The sequence below is a fragment of the Panicum virgatum genome, chromosome 6K (assembly GCF_016808335.1).
Source record: "Panicum virgatum strain AP13 chromosome 6K, P.virgatum_v5, whole genome shotgun sequence".
Taxonomy (NCBI): Eukaryota; Viridiplantae; Streptophyta; class Magnoliopsida; order Poales; family Poaceae; genus Panicum; species Panicum virgatum.
Genome location: NC_053141.1, coordinates 15,857,133 through 15,882,034, shown reverse-complemented (window position 1 = coordinate 15,882,034; position 24,902 = coordinate 15,857,133). Strand labels below are relative to the sequence as shown.

Sequence of the window (24,902 nt, the reverse complement as noted above, 5' to 3'; positions counted from 1 at the left end):
ATGAAGGCCTGTCTTGACGCGGTGGTGAGCGCGGTCTCTTTTTTAGTGGCCGATCCTTTTGAACGGCCTTTGTGTACTTGTTCAACAGCTGACCAAAGGTAGGTCCTTGATTTGCAGATCTTCCCTGCACCTTCGGCCTATTCGTCTTCCAAGTACCCACTTCCGAACGCTTTGGCTCGAAGGTCCGGGTTTGATCACTGGACCGGTCTGACCGGTAGGGGGAACCGGTCGGACCGGTCGCACTTGGACAGCAGGTCGACGGGCATCTGATGTAGGGCTCTCTTGCCCCTCGAGTCTTGGAGCATTGATGGTGACCTTCATAGACTCCTTACCATAAGGAGCCTTGTCCAGAACAACCTTTCTGACCAGAACTTTATCATTGACATTGTTCGGTCTTGGCTCGCCAATGATGACATTCTTCCCCTTAGCTCCTTTGGCTTGTTCTAGCCAAATCAGCACCTTTGGATTGTTCAAATCCAGTGTATGAATATTGGTATGCACAGGGAAGGGAGCCTTATCAACTTGCATCTCAGAATTAACAGCCGATTGTACCAGACGGCGGAAAACTTTACAATCATTAGTTGCATGCGAAAAAGAATTATGCCACTTACAATATGTATGCCGTTTTAATTCTTCCGCCGATGGTATAGCATGAGATAACCTGATGTTTCCATTCTTAAGCAATTCATCAAAAATACGATCACATTTAGAAACATCAAAAGTAAATTTTACTTCATTTTACCGATTCTTTTGAGTCGGCTTTAGTGAAGGACAAGAAGAAGGTTTGGCCTTTGATGGCCAAACATACTCGGCGGCGTAAACCTCTTTTTCCTCATCGTCCGAATTATCGGAATCATGATCAACAACATGCGTATTGGACCGATGAGTTTTATAGGCATCTTTTGCTTCCTTTAATCTGAAATTCCAAACCCAAGACTCTCATTTGCAAATGATTAACGGTAAGAAATTCTAAGCCTTCAAGTTTTTCTTTCAAATAAGAACGAAACCTTTGAAAGCCAATTCTGCCAAATCTTTTTCAGAAATCATCAAATTAAACATCAGTTTTTATGTCTTTGAACCTTTGGAAATAATCCGAAGCGGGCTCATCTCGGCCTTGTCTAACCGATGTCAAGTCTGACAATTTAGCCTCATTTTCTCAGCTAAAGAAGTATTCATGAAATTTATGCTCCAATTGATTCCAATTTAAAATTGAGTTCGGAGCAAACGAAGAAAACCAAGAGAAAGCGGGTCCAGTCAATGACAAAGAAAACAAACGAACACACAAAGCATCATTGAAACTCGCTTCTCCCAACTGCAAAATATATTGACTAACATGTTCCCAAGTGGTACGAGAATCATCACCATTAAATTTAATGAACTCGGGAACACGCAAACCAGTAGGATAAGAAACAAAATCAAACTCAAGAGGATATGACTTTTGATATAAACGTGAACTACCCAAATCCACACCAAGTTTATTTTTAATTATGTTGGCCAGATCTTCTTTGAATCTAACGAGATTGGCATGATAACTACTGCTGGTTGAAGTATGCGATGCAGAAGCAAGACGATGAGCACTAGGGTTAGTGTATGACATTGTCTGTGTAGCATTAGGAGTCGGTCCATAGTGAGGACCAGATCCCTGCGGCGTGTTGCCTGCTGCTGTGTGGGGAGGTGTATACAGTACCATCTCATTGGTTCGGCCAGGGGCCGCCGAACTAGGGATGGATGCAAGCGGTGTAGGTGACGGTGGACTCGCCACCATGGCACCGGTCTGACCTGTCGCTGGGATCGGTGTGACCGGTTCTGTGTAGACCAATGATGGTTGCGCCGTCTGCCCTACAAACAAGTTCAGCAGCATACCGTATATTTGTGCAGGTGCAGATGATGGTGTAGCCGAACTAGTACCTGATGAACATGATGCATCTACAGGTTTTTTACCTCTAAGCGCATCTATATCACTATTCATCTTAGCAAATACATTGCCCGCTGCAATTTGTGCAGCATGAATTTTCTCATCCATCATGAGTGACAATTGCTGCATCAAATCAGAGGATTGAGTACTTGCAGGGGGAACCTCTTCAACTTGATTGTTGTTCATCTTGATGGATGGCAAGACGAACTCTTCTACCCTCTTGACGAAGCCACCACGATCCTTCTTGAAGCCCTTCAAGAATTGCTTCTTGATGTGCTCCTCAAGAACCAGGTATGCTGCGCGCTCCTCCTCGGTGAGCTCCTCCATCGTCGCCGTGATGATGTTCTCTTTGCTGATCTCGTTTGCAGAACCCATCTTCTTTGGAGAGTAGATTAGATCAGTTTTTGAATAACCAGATTAATCTGATCCCCAGGGGAGTCGCCAAAATGTGTGTTGATGCAAAATCCGGTCACACACTCGAATGCACTAGAACGCGTGTTGATCGTCGACACGATCTTCACAAACAAGCTCCCTGCACACAGACCGGTCAGACCAATCAGTGTAACTGGTCAGACCGGTTCTACATAGAACACCGCGAAAACCTAAAACCCCAAGCTCGGGAGGGACCCCGTCGGAGCTCGTGGATCTAGGGTTGCTCTGAGGTCGGCAGGCCACTCAGAACGCCATAGAGACGAGCAAAGAACAGCAGATGGGGTTGGAAAAGCTAGGGTTTGAAAATAAAAAGTAAAGGATTTGTGTGAATCGATTAGGATTAACCTCAATCGGCCTTAGCCTTTATATTTATAGGCCGGGGAAGATGTACCCCTTCACGAATAGGTTTACAAAAGGACTCTTAACAAAAATCCTAAACATATTCGGACTGCACAGACTAGACCGGTCTGACCGGTCAGCCCGACTGGTCAAACCGGTCGGTCTCGGTACATGCCAAATTTGGCTGTCAACGCTCACATGACATGCATACATATTGTAATATTCAGACAAACATTATTTAGATCGATCAACTAAGATAGCACTTCATAATTTGACCCTGATCTCGTCATAAAAGACTTTGCCGCTTTCTCCCATAATTCAACAGCAACATCAGGGCATGCTCTCTTGAGGTGCTCATACCCTTGGCTTGCTAACACAGCATCCATTCTATTCCGGGAGATGATAAATTCAATGCATGCGTTTTTAAGCTTGATGCAGTGGTGCTGGGCAGCCAGAGCCAAGGTATATGCAACACTTTCAACATCGATCCTCTTACAAAGGATGCCTTCACAAATCAACTTCATCCTTTCCATGCCATATGTGTCTGCTGCCACGAGCAAGTGCTTAACCATATCCTCTTTCTCGTCGCAGTCAAGATCTTCCATAACAGGAAAGCTATCTGTATATATGAAATGAAGCAATGCCTTGAAGACAATAATAGGGTCCATACCTTCGACTGTCTTGCTCTCATCCCCCATGTTGTCGCTCATCGGGCCATAGAATTCCGCCTTAAACACCGGCGACCCCATCGCGAGCAGAATCTTGTGGGCATGGTAAACCTCCCCTTTTACCTTGAATGTTACATCTGCTTCCTCCTCTGACTCTAGCAGCCTTCTAAGGTCGTGTGATAAGTCTGCGGGGGGGGGGGGGGGGGGGGGGGGGGGGGGGGGGGGCTGGATATCAAAGTCGGAGGTGACGGTTGTCTCCTTCACCTGTATTTCTTTGATTACCATGACATCGCACTCTATAACGAGGCAGCCATCTACCACGTATTTCGATGAGAATTCCAGGTCATCCTTCTTCACGAATATGGCGAAACCCCGGGTCGGATTTTCACCGTTGAACACCACCGGCGAGGAGATATTGCGCGGCGATGACAGCCCTGTCACTGGGTTGACCATCCTTAATTCGAAGCTTGCCGTCACCTCGACAAGATCACCTGAGAGCTCGATGAAGACGGAGACATAATCCTCTCTGGGATCCTGTCCTTCATAGTAGTAGCGGATACGCCAATTGTGGCTGCCGACCGCGAAGATGGCGGAGCAGAAGCATTTGTCGGTGCTGAGTTCCTTGTGCAGTCTGTAGTCGGTGATCTTGAACGAGTGCGTGCCCTTCACCGTCTCCACGGTGGATGTCGACGCCGTCCTCATCCTTGGACTCCGGGACGCCATGGCCGGCGTTTGCGTGGGGGAATCGGTAGGAGATGGTGGTGGCTATGGGACGAGAATGGAGACGGAGGTGGCGAGCCTTTAGAGGACAGAGTGCGCGTGGAGGCTGCCGCGCGCACCACCAGCTAAATTAACGGTGGCTTGGTTAGCCCCACCCAGTTTGTTAATTTCTCAGGGTACAGTGCATCCAATAATCGAATATTGGCATGTTTGTGATGGTGATTATTATTTAAAACTGATCCATAGTACCCTGCACCGAACAAAGCCAGATTCGATCTAATAATCTAATATATCCTGGCAAGTTGGCTCACTACCGGAAACGGCACATTTGCCGTGTACTAGTCTTTGACGTGTGCAAAATATCGGCAGACGGCAAAGGGCGGCAAACAATCTCTTTGTCGTGTGCCAAGTAAGGCACTCGGCAAATAAAAATTTTTGTCATGTATATTTTTTCTTTGTCGTGTGCCTCGGGTCAAGCACATGGCAAAGTTTTTGAAAAAATGTTGATTCTGCCCTCCCAACTTTTTCTGCTATCCACGCGTACTGCAAGTGGTACTCTAAGTTAAGTTTTGGTATATTTTTCGGTCTTTTTGCTATATTTAGTTATTTTATTTCATTAAAAGAATTTTTTGAGGATAAATCAAATTTGAACTGCAAGCATTTTAAATAATGGAATATAATGAATCAAAAAGTGATATTCGCATTATGGAGTCCAATGTGAGGCCGTATCCATGAAATGGAAGGAAATTTCTAAGATCTTTCTCACAAACCCTGATCACGAACGTGTGGCCGAATCGTTCTAAAATTCTATAAAAAGCAAACAAAGTCTCAAAATCATAAGATTTGTCATGATATCATAATTTCATACGTGGTGGCTAAGGTAAAAAAAAATTGAGAAGGTTTCGCACAAATTATCACGTACACCCCTTACAAATCGAAGCATCTCCGGAGAAGATCTATGGAGTTGTGAAAGAGTCATTCAGATTTTGAGTCAAAGTGACGGTGGAATTGGGGTTTGACTGCAAAAATTTTTGCATATGCAATAGAAAATTTAGATTGTTGAGTCACTTTGGCAAGGTAAAAGTTGTGACAAAGTTATGCAAACATGAAATTGTGGAACAAATTGAATGGTAAAAAAATTGAAGGAAAAAAATTGTGTCGTGTGTAGACACAGCAAAGCAAAAGATCAAGGCACATAGCAAATGACCAGGTTTTGCCATGTGCCCTTGATATGGCACACAACAAGGTGAGATTCAAATTTTGTAAATGACCCCGAATGGGGAAACAACCAAAATAAAAGTTGTAGATCTCGAAAAATTATGAAACTTTATAGTTGACAACTTTTTCATTTGAATTCATTTATAGCCTCAAACAAGCAATTTACTCTCGGTTTAGTATAATATGTGGGAAAAGAAATAAAACGGAGTATGGACAAAAGTGAGAGTGTGGTGCAGTAGTAGATGAGATTACACGCGAGAGAGAGGTCGTGGGTTCGAATCCCGCCGGCCGCATAGCACGCAAATTTTGCGCGAAAAATGCCGTGACTTGCAATCAGGGACGGGCGGAGGACGACCGGTGGGGCCTTTCCCTATTAAAAAAAGCTTTTGCTATTTTTTCAGAGGGTTTTTGTCGTTTAAATATTACTGAGTGCTTTTTTTGCCCTAGGCCAAAACAGCACATGGCAAAAGCTTTGCCATGTGTCCAAAAAAGAACCCACGGCTAACACGTGGCTTTGCTGCCCGATGTTTGTGCACTTCGCCGTGTGTTGCATGCACACACAAAGCCTTTGACTCGTGCATTTCGGTCTTTTACGGGGAATCCCTTAGTGGCTTTGCCCCACCCACAAGTGTGCCATTTGTTAGAGCACTTTCTTCAGTGGTTTCCGTAATGGGCAGCAAAACGAAAAGGTCAGCCAAACACAAAACCTCATGCATTGAAACAACAAATGACGTGGATGAAGCATCATCCGATAGTATAACTAAGAAAATCTCATAAGAGATTGATTAGTATAACAAAAGAAATACATGTTTTCGCAACATAAATATAAACATTTGATGTATAATGATTAATAATATAGGATTCATTTATGGTTTTGTAAAAGCACAAAATAGTAATTCAAATAAAGGCACATATCAGGTGCAAACCGTGGAAACTTCAATTTGGGTCACCTGATCAATATCCAAGGGGCATGGGAGGATTGAATAATTTTACAATTAACTACCCGCCTCTAATCACATTTTTGCAAATCCCCCTCCCACCCCCTGTGCACCCCAGATTGAAGTTTGCAGGATTTGCACGAAGGGGTTCGCTTGCACCTAATATGTTCCCTCCAAATAAACTTGAGTTAATTTGGTTTCTACATATCAAAGAAGTTATTTTCCTTTAATTTCGATTTTGTTTTGCCCGCCCAACTTGATCTCTTGGGCCAAGCACGTGATTTTTCCCGCTCTCGAGGCCCCCTATCTATTTCTTGTAGATAGTTAGCTAATATATCTTATTAGGGAACATATTAGGTGCAAACCAACCTCTCCGTGCAAACTATAGAAATTTCAATCTGGGCCATCAGATCAACATCCCAGGGGAGGGGCAAAGGGAGGTGGAAGGTGGAATTTGCAAAAGTATGATTACTCAATCAAAGGGCGGGTCCAGAATGTAAAATTACCTAATCCCCCATGCTCCTTGAATGTTGATCCAATGATCTAGATTGAAGTTTCCATAGTTTGCACGGAGAGATTAGTTTGCACCTAATACGTTCCCATCTTATTAGGAGGCCCAAATGGCGCAAAACAAGCAGCGGTTCACCCATGACGCACAGCAAAAAAGTGTCACTCTTCTTTGCACAGCAAAAGAGTGTCACTCTTCTTGGATCTCGTTCCCCACCCACAGTAAAAAAAGGACGAAACAAGGGTGGGGAACAGTAAAAAATGGTGAATCGAGGCCAACCGATCTTCTGCCGGTGATTTCGCCAGCTCCCCTTCGCCTCCGGTGGCCATATCAGAACTGGAGGCTGGGGGAACCTCGATTTTCATCGTGCAGTGTATATATCCCTATCTACTAGGTTTGTAGTTGGTAGAGTAGGATTGGGTCTCTCCATTCCGGTGATGCGGAGTGGATTCTCTTACTGGCGCTGTTGCGGCTTCAGCGGATGACGATGACAAGGTGAGGGTGCTTCCCAATCGACCTTCGGTGGGAGCTTCTTTGTCGACTTTGGCTTCCCTGTCTCCATCTTCGTCGGTTTGGGTTCTAGGATAGATTGAGGGTTGGAACCTTTGCCGAGATTCTCCGACTTGAGATCTGTTGTTGGGAGGCGGGTTACTGAGCTACTCCATAGGCGGGAGATGCACAACGATGTTATCATTTGTAGTTGTTTTGACATCGGTGATATGTTATTTGTTCCCTTCTTCTGCGTCAATGTTCAATCCTTCTGTGTGCTTCCTTGGGTCGTCTGTGTTTTTCTCATCTATGGTGCTGCCAAATCCATTGCCTACAACATACTTACTGGTCGAAGGAGTTTCAGAGCTTGTGCCGGTGATTTTTTCATCGGATTTTGGTACCTCCAAGGAGTTTCTTTGTGAGGTCCAGTTTCCACCTACCCCTGGTTGGGGACCGGTGTTCTTGGATCCCCTTTGTGGGATTGCTGTTTATTGGCCAGAGATTGCTGGAGATATGTCTGGCATCTGTTTTCGGTATTGATGGGGACTGTCCGGGGCGTTCACCGATCCAACAGCACATCGTGCTACTGATGGGCTTAAAATTTTGTCGAATCAGAAGTCGGTCGAAAGCGTCTTTCTAGAGATTCTTCATGGTGGGAGATGGAGGAGAATCAGGATGCAGTAGTGATGGTTGGAGACGGCAAAGAGCACCGGCTACTTTTCTTGTGTACTTATGTGTAATTTTACTTTCTTCAAGGAGTACCCGATCAGGGGCTTGGATGTAAAAGTATTATATCAATAAATCCAACCCTTTTCTAAAAAAAAGATGATTTTTTTCTAAAAAGAAAGCAGCATAGATGAACTACACTTGTGTACTTATGTGTAATTTTACTTTCTTCAAGGAGTACCCGATCAGGGGCTTGGATGTAAAAGTATTATATCAATAAATCCAACCCATGACTTCCTACACTTGCAGTCTACAACAATTTTTCCAAAAATTACCTACATATCATGGATAGAACTTGAGATCTAAATAAAGGACTAATAAATTTGTATTTAATCTAGAACAAAAACCGGTGAGAAAATGAAAAAGTGCATATAATGAAAGTTGTAGAATAGTAACAAGAAACTCAGAACAATTGAGTTTGCATTTTTCTGATTTTTCTACGAATTTATATTGATTTTACAAGTTTGCTGTTTTTTAAAACAAAAGAAAAAGTAAATGAAATCTTGCATCTAGGCCCCTGGAATGATTTGCGGGCTTGTAAATATGCCCCTGGCCGGACTTTGGAGCAGGGGAGGCGGCGGGTGGCCGGAATCCGGTGCCTGTGGTCGCCGGCGGCGAGGGCCTAGTGGGGGGGAGGCACAAGGAGGGCGAGAGGAACCTAGGGGTGAGCTCGGTTGGGGCTGGGGTGACCGGAGCGGGCAGCGCCGCGGAGAGAAGTGGCCGGCAGTGGCGGCGAGCGGCGGCGACGGCCGTCCAGCGGTCTTGGGCGATGGTGAGCGGGTCGGGGAGCACCGGTGGAGGACAGGGGAGCTTGCTGCGGGGTACGTTGGGCACAAGGAAGGGCGGAGGAGGGGGCTCCGCGGCAGCCAAGGAGGCGGCGGCGGCCATGGTGGGCGGCGAGCCCGATTCGGCTCAGGGATGGGAAAGGAGTGGAGAGGGAGGTTGAGAACGTCTGCTGCGCGGGACAAAGGGGGAGGAGATGGGCGAGGGTGCCAGCGAGCTGAGGAAGTGGCGCACGGCACGGCTCGGCGCGTCGTCGCCGTGGCGCGTCGAGCGGCCGTCCTCGGCGTGCGCGCAGGGAGGTGGCGCCGCATGGAGAGGCCGAGAGACTTCGGGAGAAACCAGGGACAGTGGAGGGCCGGGGGCGCAGTGAGGGCATGTCGCGTGGCCGGCGGCCTCGGCTCGGCTGGCGCAGAACAGGGGAGGGAGAGAGAAGAGAGAGAGAGAGTAGAGAGAGAGAAATAGATTTGACCGAGTCAAAACTCAATTTTTCTCAAAATTTTCCACATGAACTCGAAAATTTTTTAATACAAAAGTTGTTCAAAATTTAAAATTCTACAACTTTCATTTCAAGCATAAACTCATTTGAAGCCTAGTTAAAGAGTTAAATTTAAATTCTTGAGGAATGTACATTATTGCCCTATTCAAGTTTGAATTCAAAATTTTCCTTCAATTTTTGTATAGCAACTTGAAAAACTTTGAACACGAAAGTCGTTCATCATTTGAAACCCTACAGTTTTGGTTTTAGGCAAAAGTTCATTTGAGCTATATTTTAGAAATTATTTTTATAGCATATTTGTTTAAAATTTGAAGGACAGTTTAATTGTTTGAAAACTGTGGTTTGAAAGGCTCGTCATTTCATGTGCAAAATTTCATTTTCTCACTTTTACTTCAACAAGCATTTGGTTTATCATAACGTTAGTGAGATGCATATTCAATTTCATATGTATACTTGCATTGGATTAAAAATTATTTAAGGTTTCTGACCTATGCACATATACACATACACATGCATGCACACATAAATGTATTCGATTCAATTTTTCTTAGTTGATTATGCATGTTATCATATTTAATATTTCTTGCTTAGCATTTTAAAACTCTGAGATGTCACAGCGGCTGCAGAGTGGGGCCGGCCAGCCTCTCCTAGGCCGGCCGGCCTAGGATTTTGGCCATCTGGCCACCGCCTTTGCGTGGACATCCCTGATTGCCTCCTGGAATCGGTGTAGCTTGCGTTGCCCGAAAGCAGACAAGTCCAGGCCGGCCGGCCTAGGGGAGGCCGGGCGGCCTCTTTCTGGCTCCTCTCGGCCCTCTGTTGCACCGACGTTGCTTGTACCCCATAGCTATTTACAAGAGAACCGGAAGGTCTCCTGAGCTTCCTTTCTGTATGAGTTAGAATTCTGTCGCCTAAAAAGGCTAACACGAATTCATCTAACATGAAATTAGCTCCGACACTAGGGTTATAAAGAGCGTCCACATCTTGATCGTGCAAATGGCAACGGAAAGATGAGGAGGGGGAATCAAACTGAATTAGGTTCAATGCTAACTCTCCTTCCTGCAACCATTCGTTGCCGATTACTATTGTTAACTCTTGAATTGTCTCTCGAATATAGTCCTCCTCAGGAAGGTCTATATGAGTGACATGATCCAATGGTCGCTTTTGATAGAAGAAGTTCGAGGTGTTCCCATAATCTTCAAAAAGATTATCCTCGAAATTCTGAAGAAACTCCAGAGGTACAGGATCCTCTTCTTCCGGTGTCTCGGATTTAAGTTCAGGAGAGGGCTCAGAAGTTGAATCTACTGGTTGGCTTTCTAAGGGTTTTGATTCAACTACTGGAGCTTCCTCATGACACACCTCGGGTTCTGATGGAGCTGGCTCGTGAACACAAACGAAAGAAGTTCGGTCCAAAATCCTGTTGAGGACTTCCCGACCTTCGGTTGGGGTAAGATGAGTGAAAGATCCTCCAGAAGTGAGATCGAGGTGGTGTGCAGACTCCTTGTCAAGACTAGCATAAAAATGCTGGAGCAATAAATGCTCGGGTAATGGCAAGTCTGGACCTGATTGAACCAATAAGGTAAATCGGGCCCAAGCTACACCGATTGATTCCTTGTCATTCTGACGGAAGGTTAAGACTTCCGTTCGTAGAGCGCATATTCGGGAGAGCGGGAAGAACGCAGAACAAAATCTGTCCTGAAGTTCATTCCAACTTCCATTTACACATCCTATGACACGAATGTACCATTGCCTCGCCTCCTCCGAAAGGGAGAAAGGAAACAACTTCCATTTTAGAGTTTCGTGTGTCATGCCTGAAATTTTCAAACATGAACACACTTTCTCGAATTCGCACAGATGATGGTAGGGATTTTCACAATCCCTTCCGGAAAAGGAATGTTCCTGAACTAAGGTTATATAGCCTGAACTGAGTTCATAGCTAGTGGAAAGAATTGGAGCAGTGGGTGTTGGTGGCTCATAGAACTCGTTCTTGGGTGTGGATAGCTGGTGAAGGGATAGCTTATCCATGGGTAGCGGGGGTTAAGATAGAAGTAAAGAAAATGAAAAAGATACGAGGACGACTAAGTACGAAGATAATGTAGCTACAGTTCCCCGGCAACGGCACTAGAAAGCTTGTTGGTACTTTGTAATATCACGAATAGAAATCCGCAAGCGCACGGATACCGTTGTAGCTTTCATCTAAGAGTATTCTAGGGTATCGTATCCACAGAGGAACATGAGTACACTATCTACGGGTTTAGGCTCATCCAAGGACACACACTTGTGTAGGATAGGAGGAATGAGAGGACTTCCTAAGGTTCAGAACTTAAGTCTAGTAAAGATCTAGTGTATTCTTTTACTTCGGGCTAACGGGTTCCCTTAGACCAATACCAGACACTCCGAAAACTGCGCGCCATTATATACCCGAACATGGAGGATTACTAGGGCATCGGACAGGGCTGTCACCACCTGATGGCTACCTCTACAAACCGTGGGGTATAAAATAATTAAGTGGTAAAATTTAGTCCGTCTCTATCAGGAGTCTTAAGCTAGGATCATTCGCTACCAATAAGCAAATACTCAATCCAGTAAAAGAGAGGACACTAGTACTTGCACTAGAACTCTATTTCTGAAATAACAAAGGAATGTCACGAACACTTACAATGACCGATAAGCATCTGTCATGGTACAGGCGGAGAAGAGTGCCGACAAACCAGGCACTTCCCCGACTCCACCCCACTCTCCCCCCAGGGTGGTCGGCCGGCCAGCCCATGGCTCCAACCACCCCCAACTTCGGGGTGTGGACTGTCCTGGCCGTCCTCATGTCCAATTGAGGTGCAAGGTCCTGTCCTAAGCCCATTTACTTTGGTCCTTGGGCTTCTTTCGGTCCATTTGAACCTGGAAATATATTCTAATAATTGTTTGCTCAAATTCGCTGCAAATCTTGTTCAAAATCACTTGCATACATTCTAAACCAACATCTATAGAATTTGTTAGTAAATAAACCTATCCTAATATTTATTCCAAGATATGCGTTGGTTTTGTGCATGAGTTGACGGTCAGAATTAGTCGAAATAGACCGTCAACACTGCGCTCTGGAGATGCCTCATAATCCACCAACTCCTCATCCTCCTGGACTGTAGGAACTGGTGGGGCTTCATCACAAGGAGCCGAAGTGGGCACTGCCGGTTCGGCAATCTGCTCTGCACTGGACTCGACCGGTTGCTCATGGCGGTCTAACCGGTCTGAAGAAGCGGTCTGAACGGTCAGCTGGCTGGTCAGCCGTCTTGGCTTGCCAAACTTTGCCCTGACGGACTATGGGCCTGTATTTGTTGAAGTGCTCGTCCCTCGGCTTCTCTGCCTCCTGTTCCTTCTTCTCCTTGTTGGGAAGATGTTGCAGCTTCCTCTTTTGTGTATGCATCAACCCCAGAGGACACCACCTGGGTTGATGGTACTTGTCTGCAACCTTACTGCTACTGGCCTCATGATCATTGGCCATAGCTGACTTCCGAGCAGGAGAATTGACAGACTTGCCAAACACCATCAGTCCTTTGCCCTTGTCTTAAACAACTACCTTGACCTCACTGAGCTGCACAACATCATCGCCGTTGGCCTTGCCTGAATCAGCTTCCTTGGGCTGCACCTCTTCCTTCTTCTCCTTGACACGGTACTCGAGCCTCGGAGAAGGATCTGCTAAGACCGGCCTGACTGGTCATTGGGGACCAGTCTGACTAGTGCGCTTGCTGCACTAGACCAGATTGGTGTGGCCCCAATCGGTCATGTACTGGTGTCCTGGATCTTTCTTCCCTCTGATATGGTGGTGGATATGGCATTGGGAAGCATTGCATCCAGATTCCCACATGCTCCCATGTCGAATTTATAGAAATTGACGCTGGCGGTGCCCATGGCATGGTAGCATATACTTTTTGTGGAGGGAAAAAAATAACATCACCCCTGCATCTGCTGGATTCCCTTCTAGGAGATGAAGGCCTGTCTTGACGCGGTGGTGAGCGCGGTCTCTTTTTTAGTGGCCGATCCTTTTGAACGGCCTTTGTGTACTTGTTCAACAGCTGACCAAAGGTAGGTCCTTGATTTGCAGATCTTCCCTGCACCTTCGGCCTATTCGTCTTCCAAGTACCCACTTCCGAACGCTTTGGCTCGAAGGTCCGGGTTTGATCACTGGACCGGTCTGACCGGTAGGGGGAACCGGTCGGACCGGTCGCACTTGGACAGCAGGTCGACGGGCATCTGATGTAGGGCTCTCTTGCCCCTCGAGTCTTGGAGCATTGATGGTGACCTTCATAGACTCCTTACCATAAGGAGCCTTGTCCAGAACAACCTTTCTGACCAGAACTTTATCATTGACATTGTTCGGTCTTGGCTCGCCAATGATGACATTCTTCCCCTTAGCTCCTTTGGCTTGTTCTAGCCAAATCAGCACCTTTGGATTGTTCAAATCCAGTGTATGAATATTGGTATGCACAGGGAAGGGAGCCTTATCAACTTGCATCTCAGAATTAACAGCCGATTGTACCAGACGGCGGAAAACTTTACAATCATTAGTTGCATGCGAAAAAGAATTATGCCACTTACAATATGTATGCCGTTTTAATTCTTCCGCCGATGGTATAGCATGAGATAACCTGATGTTTCCATTCTTAAGCAATTCATCAAAAATACGATCACATTTAGAAACATCAAAAGTAAATTTTACTTCATTTTACCGATTCTTTTGAGTCGGCTTTAGTGAAGGACAAGAAGAAGGTTTGGCCTTTGATGGCCAAACATACTCGGCGGCGTAAACCTCTTTTTCCTCATCGTCCGAATTATCGGAATCATGATCAACAACATGCGTATTGGACCGATGAGTTTTATAGGCATCTTTTGCTTCCTTTAATCTGAAATTCCAAACCCAAGACTCTCATTTGCAAATGATTAACGGTAAGAAATTCTAAGCCTTCAAGTTTTTCTTTCAAATAAGAACGAAACCTTTGAAAGCCAATTCTGCCAAATCTTTTTCAGAAATCATCAAATTAAACATCAGTTTTTATGTCTTTGAACCTTTGGAAATAATCCGAAGCGGGCTCATCTCGGCCTTGTCTAACCGATGTCAAGTCTGACAATTTAGCCTCATTTTCTCAGCTAAAGAAGTATTCATGAAATTTATGCTCCAATTGATTCCAATTTAAAATTGAGTTTGGAGCAAACGAAGAAAACCAAGAGAAAGCGGGTCCAGTCAATGACAAAGAAAACAAACGAACACACAAAGCATCATTGAAACTCGCTTCTCCCAACTGCAAAATATATTGACTAACATGTTCCCAAGTGGTACGAGAATCATCACCATTAAATTTAATGAACTCGGGAACACGCAAACCAGTAGGATAAGAAACAAAATCAAACTCAAGAGGATATGACTTTTGATATAAACGTGAACTACCCAAATCCACACCAAGTTTATTTTTAATTATGTTGGCCAGATCTTCTTTGAATCTAACGAGATTGGCATGATAACTACTGCTGGTTGAAGTATGCGATGCAGAAGCAAGACGATGAGCACTAGGGTTAGTGTATGACATTGTCTGTGTAGCATTAGGAGTCGGTCCATAGTGAGGACCAGATCCCTGCGGCGTGTTGCCTGCTGCTGTGTGGGGAGGTGTATACAGTACCATCTCATTGGTTCGGCCAGGGGCCGCCGAACTAGGGATGGATGCAAGCGGTGTAGGTGACGGTGGACTCGCCACCATGGCACCGGTCTGACCTGTCGCTGGGATCGGTGTGACCGGTTCTGTGTAGACCAATGATGGTTGCGCCGTCTGCCCTACAAACAAGTTCAGCGGCATACCGTATATTTGTGCAGGTGCAGATGATGGTGTAGCCGAACTAGTACCTGATGAACATGATGCATCTACAGGTTTTTTACCTCTAAGCGCATCTATATCACTATTCATCTTAGCAAATACATTGCCCGCTGCAATTTGTGCAGCATGAATTTTCTCATCCATCATGAGTGACAATTGCTGCATCAAATCAGAGGATTGAGTACTTGCAGGGGGAACCTCTTCAACTTGATTGTTGTTCATCTTGATGGATGGCAAGACGAACTCTTCTACCCTCTTGACGAAGCCACCACGATCCTTCTTGAAGCCCTTCAAGAATTGCTTCTTGATGTGCTCCTCAAGAACCAGGTATGCTGCGCGCTCCTCCTCGGTGAGCTCCTCCATCGTCGCCGTGATGATGTTCTCTTTGCTGATCTCGTTTGCAGAACCCATCTTCTTTGGAGAGTAGATTAGATCAGTTTTTGAATAACCAGATTAATCTGATCCCCAGGGGAGTCGCCAAAATGTGTGTTGATGCAAAATCCGGTCACACACTCGAATGCACTAGAACGCGTGTTGATCGTCGACACGATCTTCACAAACAAGCTCCCTGCACACAGACCGGTCAGACCAATCAGTGTAACTGGTCAGACCGGTTCTACATAGAACACCGCGAAAACCTAAAACCCCAAGCTCGGGAGGGACCCCGTCGGAGCTCGTGGATCTAGGGTTGCTCTGAGGTCGGCAGGCCACTCAGAACGCCATAGAGACGAGCAAAGAACAGCAGATGGGGTTGGAAAAGCTAGGGTTTGAAAATAAAAAGTAAAGGATTTGTGTGAATCGATTAGGATTAACCTCAATCGGCCTTAGCCTTTATATTTATAGGCCGGGGAAGATGTACCCCTTCACGAATAGGTTTACAAAAGGACTCTTAACAAAAATCCTAAACATATTCGGACTGCACAGACTAGACCGGTCTGACCGGTCGGCCCGACTGGTCAAACCGGTCGGTCTCGGTACATGCCAAATTTGGCTGTCAACGCTCACATGACATGCATACATATTGTAATATTCAGACAAACATTATTTAGATCGATCAACTAAGATAGCACTTCATAATTTGACCCTGATCTCGTCATAAAAGACTTTGCCGCTTTCTCCCATAATTCAACAGCAACATCAGGGCATGCTCTCTTGAGGTGCTCATACCCTTGGCTTGCTAACACAGCATCCATTCTATTCCGGGAGATGATAAATTCAATGCATGCGTTTTTAAGCTTGATGCAGTGGTGCTGGGCAGCCAGAGCCAAGGTATATGCAACACTTTCAACATCGATCCTCTTACAAAGGATGCCTTCACAAATCAACTTCATCCTTTCCATGCCATATGTGTCTGCTGCCACGAGCAAGTGCTTAACCATATCCTCTTTCTCGTCGCAGTCAAGATCTTCCATAACAGGAAAGCTATCTGTATATATGAAATGAAGCAATGCCTTGAAGACAATAATAGGGTCCATACCTTCGACTGTCTTGCTCTCATCCCCCATGTTGTCGCTCATCGGGCCATAGAATTCCGCCTTAAACACCGGCGACCCCATCGCGAGCAGAATCTTGTGGGCATGGTAAACCTCCCCTTTTACCTTGAATGTTACATCTGCTTCCTCCTCTGACTCTAGCAGCCTTCTAAGGTCGTGTGATAAGTCTGCGGGGGGGGGGGGGGGGGGGGGGGGGGGGGGGGCTGGATATCAAAGTCGGAGGTGACGGTTGTCTCCTTCACCTGTATTTCTTTGATTACCATGACATCGCACTCTATAACGAGGCAGCCATCTACCACGTATTTCGATGAGAATTCCAGGTCATCCTTCTTCACGAATATGGCGAAACCCCGGGTCGGATTTTCACCGTTGAACACCACCGGCGAGGAGATATTGCGCGGCGATGACAGCCCTGTCACTGGGTTGACCATCCTTAATTCGAAGCTTGCCGTCACCTCGACAAGATCACCTGAGAGCTCGATGAAGACGGAGACATAATCCTCTCTGGGATCCTGTCCTTCATAGTAGTAGCGGATACGCCAATTGTGGCTGCCGACCGCGAAGATGGCGGAGCAGAAGCATTTGTCGGTGCTGAGTTCCTTGTGCAGTCTGTAGTCGGTGATCTTGAACGAGTGCGTGCCCTTCACCGTCTCCACGGTGGATGTCGACGCCGTCCTCATCCTTGGACTCCGGGACGCCATGGCCGGCGTTTGCGTGGGGGAATCGGTAGGAGATGGTGGTGGCTATGGGACGAGAATGGAGACGGAGGTGGCGAGCCTTTAGAGGACAGAGTGCGCGTGGAGGCTGCCGCGCGCACCACCAGCTAAATTAACGGTGGCTTGGTTAGCCCCACCCAGTTTGTTAATTTCTCAGGGTACAGTGCATCCAATAATCGAATATTGGCATGTTTGTGATGGTGATTATTATTTAAAACTGATCCATAGTACCCTGCACCGAACAAAGCCAGATTCGATCTAATAATCTAATATATCCTGGCAAGTTGGCTCACTACCGGAAACGGCACATTTGCCGTGTACTAGTCTTTGACGTGTGCAAAATATCGGCAGACGGCAAAGGGCGGCAAACAATCTCTTTGTCGTGTGCCAAGTAAGGCACTCGGCAAATAAAAAATTTTGTCATGTATATTTTTTCTTTGTCGTGTGCCTCGGGTCAAGCACATGGCAAAGTTTTTGAAAAAATGTTGATTCTGCCCTCCCAACTTTTTCTGCTATCCACGCGTACTGCAAGTGGTACTCTAAGTTAAGTTTTGGTATATTTTTCGGTCTTTTTGCTATATTTAGTTATTTTATTTCATTAAAAGAATTTTTTGAGGATAAATCAAATTTGAACTGCAAGCATTTTAAATAATGGAATATAATGAATCAAAAAGTGATATTCGCATTATGGAGTCCAATGTGAGGCCGTATCCATGAAATGGAAGGAAATTTCTAAGATCTTTCTCACAAACCCTGATCACGAACGTGTGGCCGAATCGTTCTAAAATTCTATAAAAAGCAAACAAAGTCTCAAAATCATAAGATTTGTCATGATATCATAATTTCATACGTGGTGGCTAAGGTAAAAAAAATTGAGAAGGTTTCGCACAAATTATCACGTACACCCCTTACAAATCGAAGCATCTCCGGAGAAGATCTATGGAGTTGTGAAAGAGTCATTCAGATTTTGAGTCAAAGTGACGGTGGAATTGGGGTTTGACTGCAAAAATTTTTGCATATGCAATAGAAAATTTAGATTGTTGAGTCACTTTGGCAAGGTAAAAGTTGTGACAAAGTTATGCAAACATGAAATTGTGGAACAAATTGAATGGTAAAAAAATTGAAGGAAAAAAATTGTGTCGTGTGTAGACACAGCAAAGCAAAAGATCAAGGCACATAGCAAATGACCAGGTTTTGCCATGTGCCCTTGATATGGCACACAACAAGGTGAGATTCAAATTTTGTAAATGACCCCGAATGGGGAAACAACCAAAATAAAAGTTGTAGATCTCGAAAAATTATGAAACTTTATAGTTGACAACTTTTTCATTTGAATTCATTTATAGCCTCAAACAAGCAATTTACTCTCGGTTTAGTATAATATGTGGGAAAAGAAATAAAACGGAGTATGGACAAAAGTGAGAGTGTGGTGCAGTAGTAGATGAGATTACACGCGAGAGAGAGGTCGTGGGTTCGAATCCCGCCGGCCGCATAGCACGCAAATTTTGCGCGAAAAATGCCGTGACTTGCAATCAGGGACGGGCGGAGGACGACCGGTGGGGCCTTTCCCTATTAAAAAAAGCTTTTGCTATTTTTTCAGAGGGTTTTTGTCGTTTAAATATTACTGAGTGCTTTTTTTGCCCTAGGCCAAAACAGCACATGGCAAAAGCTTTGCCATGTGTCCAAAAAAGAACCCACGGCTAACACGTGGCTTTGCTGCCCGATGTTTGTGCACTTCGCCGTGTGTTGCATGCACACACAAAGCCTTTGACTCGTGCATTTCGGTCTTTTACGGGGAATCCCTTAGTGGCTTTGCCCCACCCACAAGTGTGCCATTTGTTAGAGCACTTTCTTCAGTGGTTTCCGTAATGGGCAGCAAAACGAAAAGGTCAGCCAAACACAAAACCTCATGCATTGAAACAACAAATGACGTGGATGAAGCATCATCCGATAGTATAACTAAGAAAATCTCATAAGAGATTGATTAGTATAACAAAAGAAATACATGTTTTCGCAACATAAATATAAACATTTGATGTATAATGATTAATAATATAGGATTCATTTATGGTTTTGTAAAAGCACAAAATAGTAATTCAAATAAAGGCACATATCAGGTGCAAACCGTGGAAACTTCAATTTGGGTCACCTGATCAATATCCAAGGGGCATGGGAGGATTGAATAATTTTACAATTAACTACCCGCCTCTAATCACATTTTTGCAAATCCCCCTCCCACCCCCTGTGCACCCCAGATTGAAGTTTGCAGGATTTGCACGAAGGGGTTCGCTTGCACCTAATATGTTCCCTCCAAATAAACTTGAGTTAATTTGGTTTCTACATATCAAAGAAGTTATTTTCCTTTAATTTCGATTTTGTTTTGCCCGCCCAACTTGATCTCTTGGGCCAAGCACGTGATTTTTCCCGCTCTCGAGGCCCCCTATCTATTTCTTGTAGATAGTTAGCTAATATATCTTATTAGGGAACATATTAGGTGCAAACCAACCTCTCCGTGCAAACTATAGAAATTTCAATCTGGGCCATCAGATCAACATCCCAGGGGAGGGGCAAAGGGAGGTGGAAGGTGGAATTTGCAAAAGTATGATTACTCAATCAAAGGGCGGGTCCAGAATGTAAAATTACCTAATCCCCCATGCTCCTTGAATGTTGATCCAATGATCTAGATTGAAGTTTCCATAGTTTGCACGGAGAGATTAGTTTGCACCTAATACGTTCCCATCTTATTAGGAGGCCCAAATGGCGCAAAACAAGCAGCGGTTCACCCATGACGCACAGCAAAAAAGTGTCACTCTTCTTTGCACAGCAAAAGAGTGTCACTCTTCTTGGATCTCGTTCCCCACCCACAGTAAAAAAAGGACGAAACAAGGGTGGGGAACAGTAAAAATGGTGAATCGAGGCCAACCGATCTTCTGCCGGTGATTTCGCCAGCTCCCCTTCGCCTCCGGTGGCCATATCAGAACTGGAGGCTGGGGGAACCTCGATTTCATCGTGCAGTGTATATATCCCTATCTACTAGGTTTGTAGTTGGTAGAGTAGGATTGGGTCTCTCCATTCCGGTGATGCGGAGTGGATTCTCTTACTGGCGCTGTTGCGGCTTCAGCGGATGACGATGACAAGGTGAGGGTGCTTCCCAATCGACCTTCGGTGGGAGCTTCTTTGTCGACTTCGGCTTCCCTGTCTCCATCTTCGTCGGTTTGGGTTCTAGGATAGATTGAGGGTTGGAACCTTTGCCGAGATTCTCCGACTTGAGATCTGTTGTTGGGAGGCGGGTTACTGAGCTACTCCATAGGCGGGAGATGCACAACGATGTTATCATTTGTAGTTGTTTTGACATCGGTGATATGTTATTTGTTCCCTTCTTCTGCGTCAATGTTCAATCCTTCTGTGTGCTTCCTTGGGTCGTCTGTGTTTTTCTCATCTATGGTGCTGCCAAATCCATTGCCTACAACATACTTACTGGTCGAAGGAGTTTCAGAGCTTGTGCCGGTGATTTTTTCATCGGATTTTGGTACCTCCAAGGAGTTTCTTTGTGAGGTCCAGTTTCCACCTACCCCTGGTTGGGGACCGGTGTTCTTGGATCCCCTTTGTGGGATTGCTGTTTATTGGCCAGAGATTGCTGGAGATATATCTGGCATCTGTTTTCGGTATTGATGGGGACTGCCCGGGGCGTTCACCGATCCAACAGCACATCGTGCTACTGATGGGCTTAAAATTTTGTCGAATCAGAAGTCGGTCGAAAGCGTCTTTCTAGAGATTCTTCATGGTGGGAGATGGAGGAGAATCAGGATGCAGTAGTGATGGTTGGAGACGGCAAAGAGCACCGGCTACTTTTCTTGTGTACTTATGTGTAATTTTACTTTCTTCAAGGAGTACCCGATCAGGGGCTTGGATGTAAAAGTATTATATCAATAAATCCAACCCTTTTCTAAAAAAAAGATGATTTTTTTCTAAAAAGAAAGCAGCATAGATGATGGTACAGAACGCCGTGAGCTGATGTCGTTACTAAACTGATGTGGGCATCGATCTATGTACACGGTAATATTTTTTTTACTCACTCTCATCATACCTGAAAAAACTGTGGTATATACTTATCTTTTTCAAAAATAAAATAGGATAAAAGCTGAGCTAGTGTATTCAACATTAAAAATACTATATTCAACATTTTTACAGATGTAGTTCAACATTATGAATAAACGAGTTCAACATTTTATCAACTAATGTTGAAATAGTATACCTAAATGTTGAAGTGGCATATTTAAAATGGTGGTATTTGAATTATGAGAAAATATAGTGATATTGGATCTCATTTGTTAAAATAATTGTAAAGGACATGATGGTTCAAATCGAATTGAAATTGCATGCATGGTTAGGAAGAAAATTAGGTTTGAAATATGGAACTCAATCAATCCGTGGTCGAGCAACAGATTGCCAACCTGCTAACCTCCTGGTCCTCTCCCACATTCATTGTCTTATTGATGGGCTAACCGATCTGCCTCAGCCCATCTCTCAACATGCATGATAGAATCTGGTCCATCAAATTTTAAACTTAGCACGAGTCTTGAAGCGGAAAATACGTAAGCAACTTTCTGCCAGAAGATATATAGGAATAGCCATCTTTCCTATTAGGGGCGGAGCCAGAATTTGATCGTTGGAGGGGCCAAAAGTCTTGCCGCAAGCTGTCGCTGGGATAAGTTCCACTTTTGATAATGGTGCTACGGGATCATTAGGGGGGGCTAGGCCCCCCCTGTCTCTGCCCCTGTTTCCTATCATCCAGTATCGTTGCATCTTTTCTACTCCCTCCATTTCAAATTATAAGTCATTCCAAATTTCTTGGAGAGTCAAACTAACTTTATATTTGACCAATATTATAAAAATGATTTTAAAGGTTTATAGCACCAAATAGATATACTGAAAGTATATTAAATGAAAATTTTAATGATACTTATTTGGTACCATAAATGTTAGTACTTTATTAAAAGAAGTTGGTCAAACTTGAATAAATTTTAACTCTCCAAAAAAGTTGGAATGACTTACCGTTTGAAACTGAGGGAGTATCTGTTTTGGGCCGAGGCCCAGTACCGCCTTGCCTATGTGCTATTGTATCTTTTCTTACATTAAAGTAAGCATTTTACAGGTTGTTGCACCAATCCGCATCTACTTGTCAAGTTGTTGCACCAAATTGAGTTGTTTGTAGGTTAGTGTAGTAACAAGTCATCTGCATAACTAGTTGGCTAGTCGACATTAGACCCTCTACTTGCGTACCTTTCTTCTCCCAAGTGGATCCGATTGAACTAATTTTAGGGCTAGTACCGCTTAATTATCGTTCCGTGGATTCGATATACCCACATAAACTTCCAAGTTAAAACTACATCGGTGTCTGTATGCTTGCGGATCATATCTGTATAGGCTCCCACAACATTGTGTGGTAGGTGGTTGCATCCCTGTCTGGCCCTTTTAGTCCACCACATTCGTCGTGTTTTTATAGGAGTAGTTGCCGACTGTTGGGAACTCACTTCTCATCCCTGCTGAATTCCTGTCTGAGGTTGCTGAAGCAGATCAGGTTAGTGTAGTTAAAAATCTTCTAGGTAATTAGTTGGCTAGCTGATGTTATTAGGTCCTTTCACGCACCTTTCTTCTCCCAATTGGATCTGGTACGGTTGAACTAGTTCTAGGCTAGTACCGATTATCTTTCCATGGATTCGATATACGCGGGCAAACTTCTTGGTGAAAGCTACATCATATCGGTATCTGTCCGCTTGCGGATTATATCTATATACTCTAAGGACTTCCAATAAGAGTCTAAAACCATAAAATTTTCTTATCACATCTCTAGATTCACCTAAGAAAAAAATGGTTAAGGGAAAACTAGGGTGTCAAAAGGCTCGAAAAGACTAAGATGTATAGAATAACAATGTTAAATGTTTAGTATTTCTTAAAAAAGTGGGGTTGCATGCACAAAATCTAGAATCTAATAAATATGAGAAAAACACTAGAATGATCCTAGCCTTACATATATTTATGATTCGTTCATGGCGACACATACAACTTCCCTCAACAGAGATGACTAAGCAACATCCAGTATTTGCATTTCGCCAACACAACTAATTCATTTTCCAAGCATTCAGAAGATTTCAGGTTTCAGTTCTGGTGGATGGAGAGCACCGTTCGTAGTAGGCACCTCGTCATGGGCTGCATGGCCGCCGAGAATCCCTCTCCGCGCGAGGAAGAACCCAGCGGCGTGGCCAGCCAAGACGGCTATAAAGACCCCGCCGTTGAAGGACATGGTGGCCAGCATCACCAAGTAAGAGAGGCCGACCTTCACCGCGTGTATCCCCGTCATCAGCAGGGTCCCCAACGCGTTGGAGTCACGGCTGCGGCGGCGGGCGAGACCACGGGACCATGCCGAGAGCACCTCGACGAGCGCAGCGAGCGCAAACACGACTAGGAGGCAAAGGACGTACATGCCGACGCCATCGCGGTCCCCTGGCCAGTTCGAGAAGAGCACCTGCACCCGGTGCCCCCAGAAGAAGGCCATGTGCATCGCGGGCATGCCGGGCATGTCCATGCTCCCGTCTGTAGGCGGCGTGCCGGGGGAGGCCGGAGGCCCCATTTGCATCGGCGGCGGCATCGCCGCCGTCGAGCTTTCTTGGAGATTGCAGCCGTAGTAGAGTGTGGATGTTTACTTGCTAGCTTGTTACCTGGTAGTGAGAACTTTGGCAGCATGCTGTAAATAAGAAGTGTTCACTCTGTTCGGCAGCTCCAGCAGTCTCCAGCCCAACAGTGTTTTCCTCTCACACCGCTCCAGCACCAGCTTCCAGCCACCAGCCAGCCAACAGTATTTTTCTCTCACACCACTCCAGCTCTAGCCACCAGTTCCCGCTCCAGTCCGGCTAACAGAGTGATGACGGCAAGAACGAGGAATGTAATGGAAAGCGAGCTGTGGAAGGCGGCAACTCCTATGGAGTGTAATGGAAAGAAGAGGGATGACGGCAAGAACGAGGAACACACAAGAAAACTACTTGGTTTTGTGGTGTGCTTAGGCTTAGTGTTCATAGAGTGGGGACATCACGGAGAAAACGAGGCACTGTTTTGTCTCGAAGCCCAGTGGTGCTGTGTTTAACCTCTGGGTAGACGTGGACAAATAAACATAGATAATTATTATTCATGGAACCCCCTATTGTCACTGTAACTGAAGGGTGTATGTTCGGATTATCGGCTGGCGGGCACATAGAGGCAAGTAAGAGCGTGCAAGAAATTTCAGAATTTTTTAAAAAAATTGTATTTCATAAATTATCTATCAAATTCAAATTCGCAACTATATCCCTTTTAATGCATGGGACTTTCAAAATAAGATCTCATTTGTATATGTTTTGAAAATATTTTTCAAAGACGCATAAATTATTTTATAATGGAAAATATGAATATAAAGTAGTTAAAATGCTCAAGTGATATGGTAAAGTTGTCTATTATTGATCATGTAATAAACATTCACATACCAAGTAAAGTTGTTTACACGCATCAACTGATCACACCAAACAATGTGTTTTAAATAGCGGGCTATAACGGTTTTCGGCTTTTCGCAGAG

The 24,902-nt window shown here is 44.8% G+C and overlaps 2 protein-coding genes and 1 pseudogene across 2 annotated transcripts; all 3 read right to left on the bottom strand.

Moving 5' to 3' along the window:
* Positions 1-2,687: 2,687 nt before the first annotated feature.
* On the bottom strand, positions 2,688-4,130 carry LOC120639112 (BTB/POZ and MATH domain-containing protein 1-like). The gene has a single exon (XM_039915150.1). It carries the CDS (start codon positions 4,075-4,077, stop codon positions 2,938-2,940), a length of 1,140 nt encoding a protein of 379 aa, XP_039771084.1. The 5' UTR covers positions 4,078-4,130; the 3' UTR covers positions 2,688-2,937.
* Positions 4,131-16,080: 11,950 nt separating this feature from the next.
* On the bottom strand, positions 16,081-17,334 carry LOC120639111 (annotated as a pseudogene).
* A 5,959-nt stretch (positions 17,335-23,293) lies between these two features.
* Positions 23,294-24,053, bottom strand: LOC120639110 (copper transporter 4-like). The gene has a single exon (XM_039915148.1). It carries the CDS (start codon positions 23,943-23,945, stop codon positions 23,439-23,441), a length of 507 nt encoding a protein of 168 aa, XP_039771082.1. The 5' UTR covers positions 23,946-24,053; the 3' UTR covers positions 23,294-23,438.
* Between the last annotated feature and the right edge of the window lie 849 nt (positions 24,054-24,902).

What these genes read in the sequence shown, in the direction of transcription:
- LOC120639112 (XM_039915150.1), bottom strand. Translation starts at nt 4,077, where the DNA reads ATGGCGTCCCGGAGTCCAAGGATGAGGACGGCGTCGACATCCACCGTG.
- LOC120639110 (XM_039915148.1), bottom strand. Translation starts at nt 23,945, where the DNA reads ATGCCGCCGCCGATGCAAATGGGGCCTCCGGCCTCCCCCGGCACGCCG.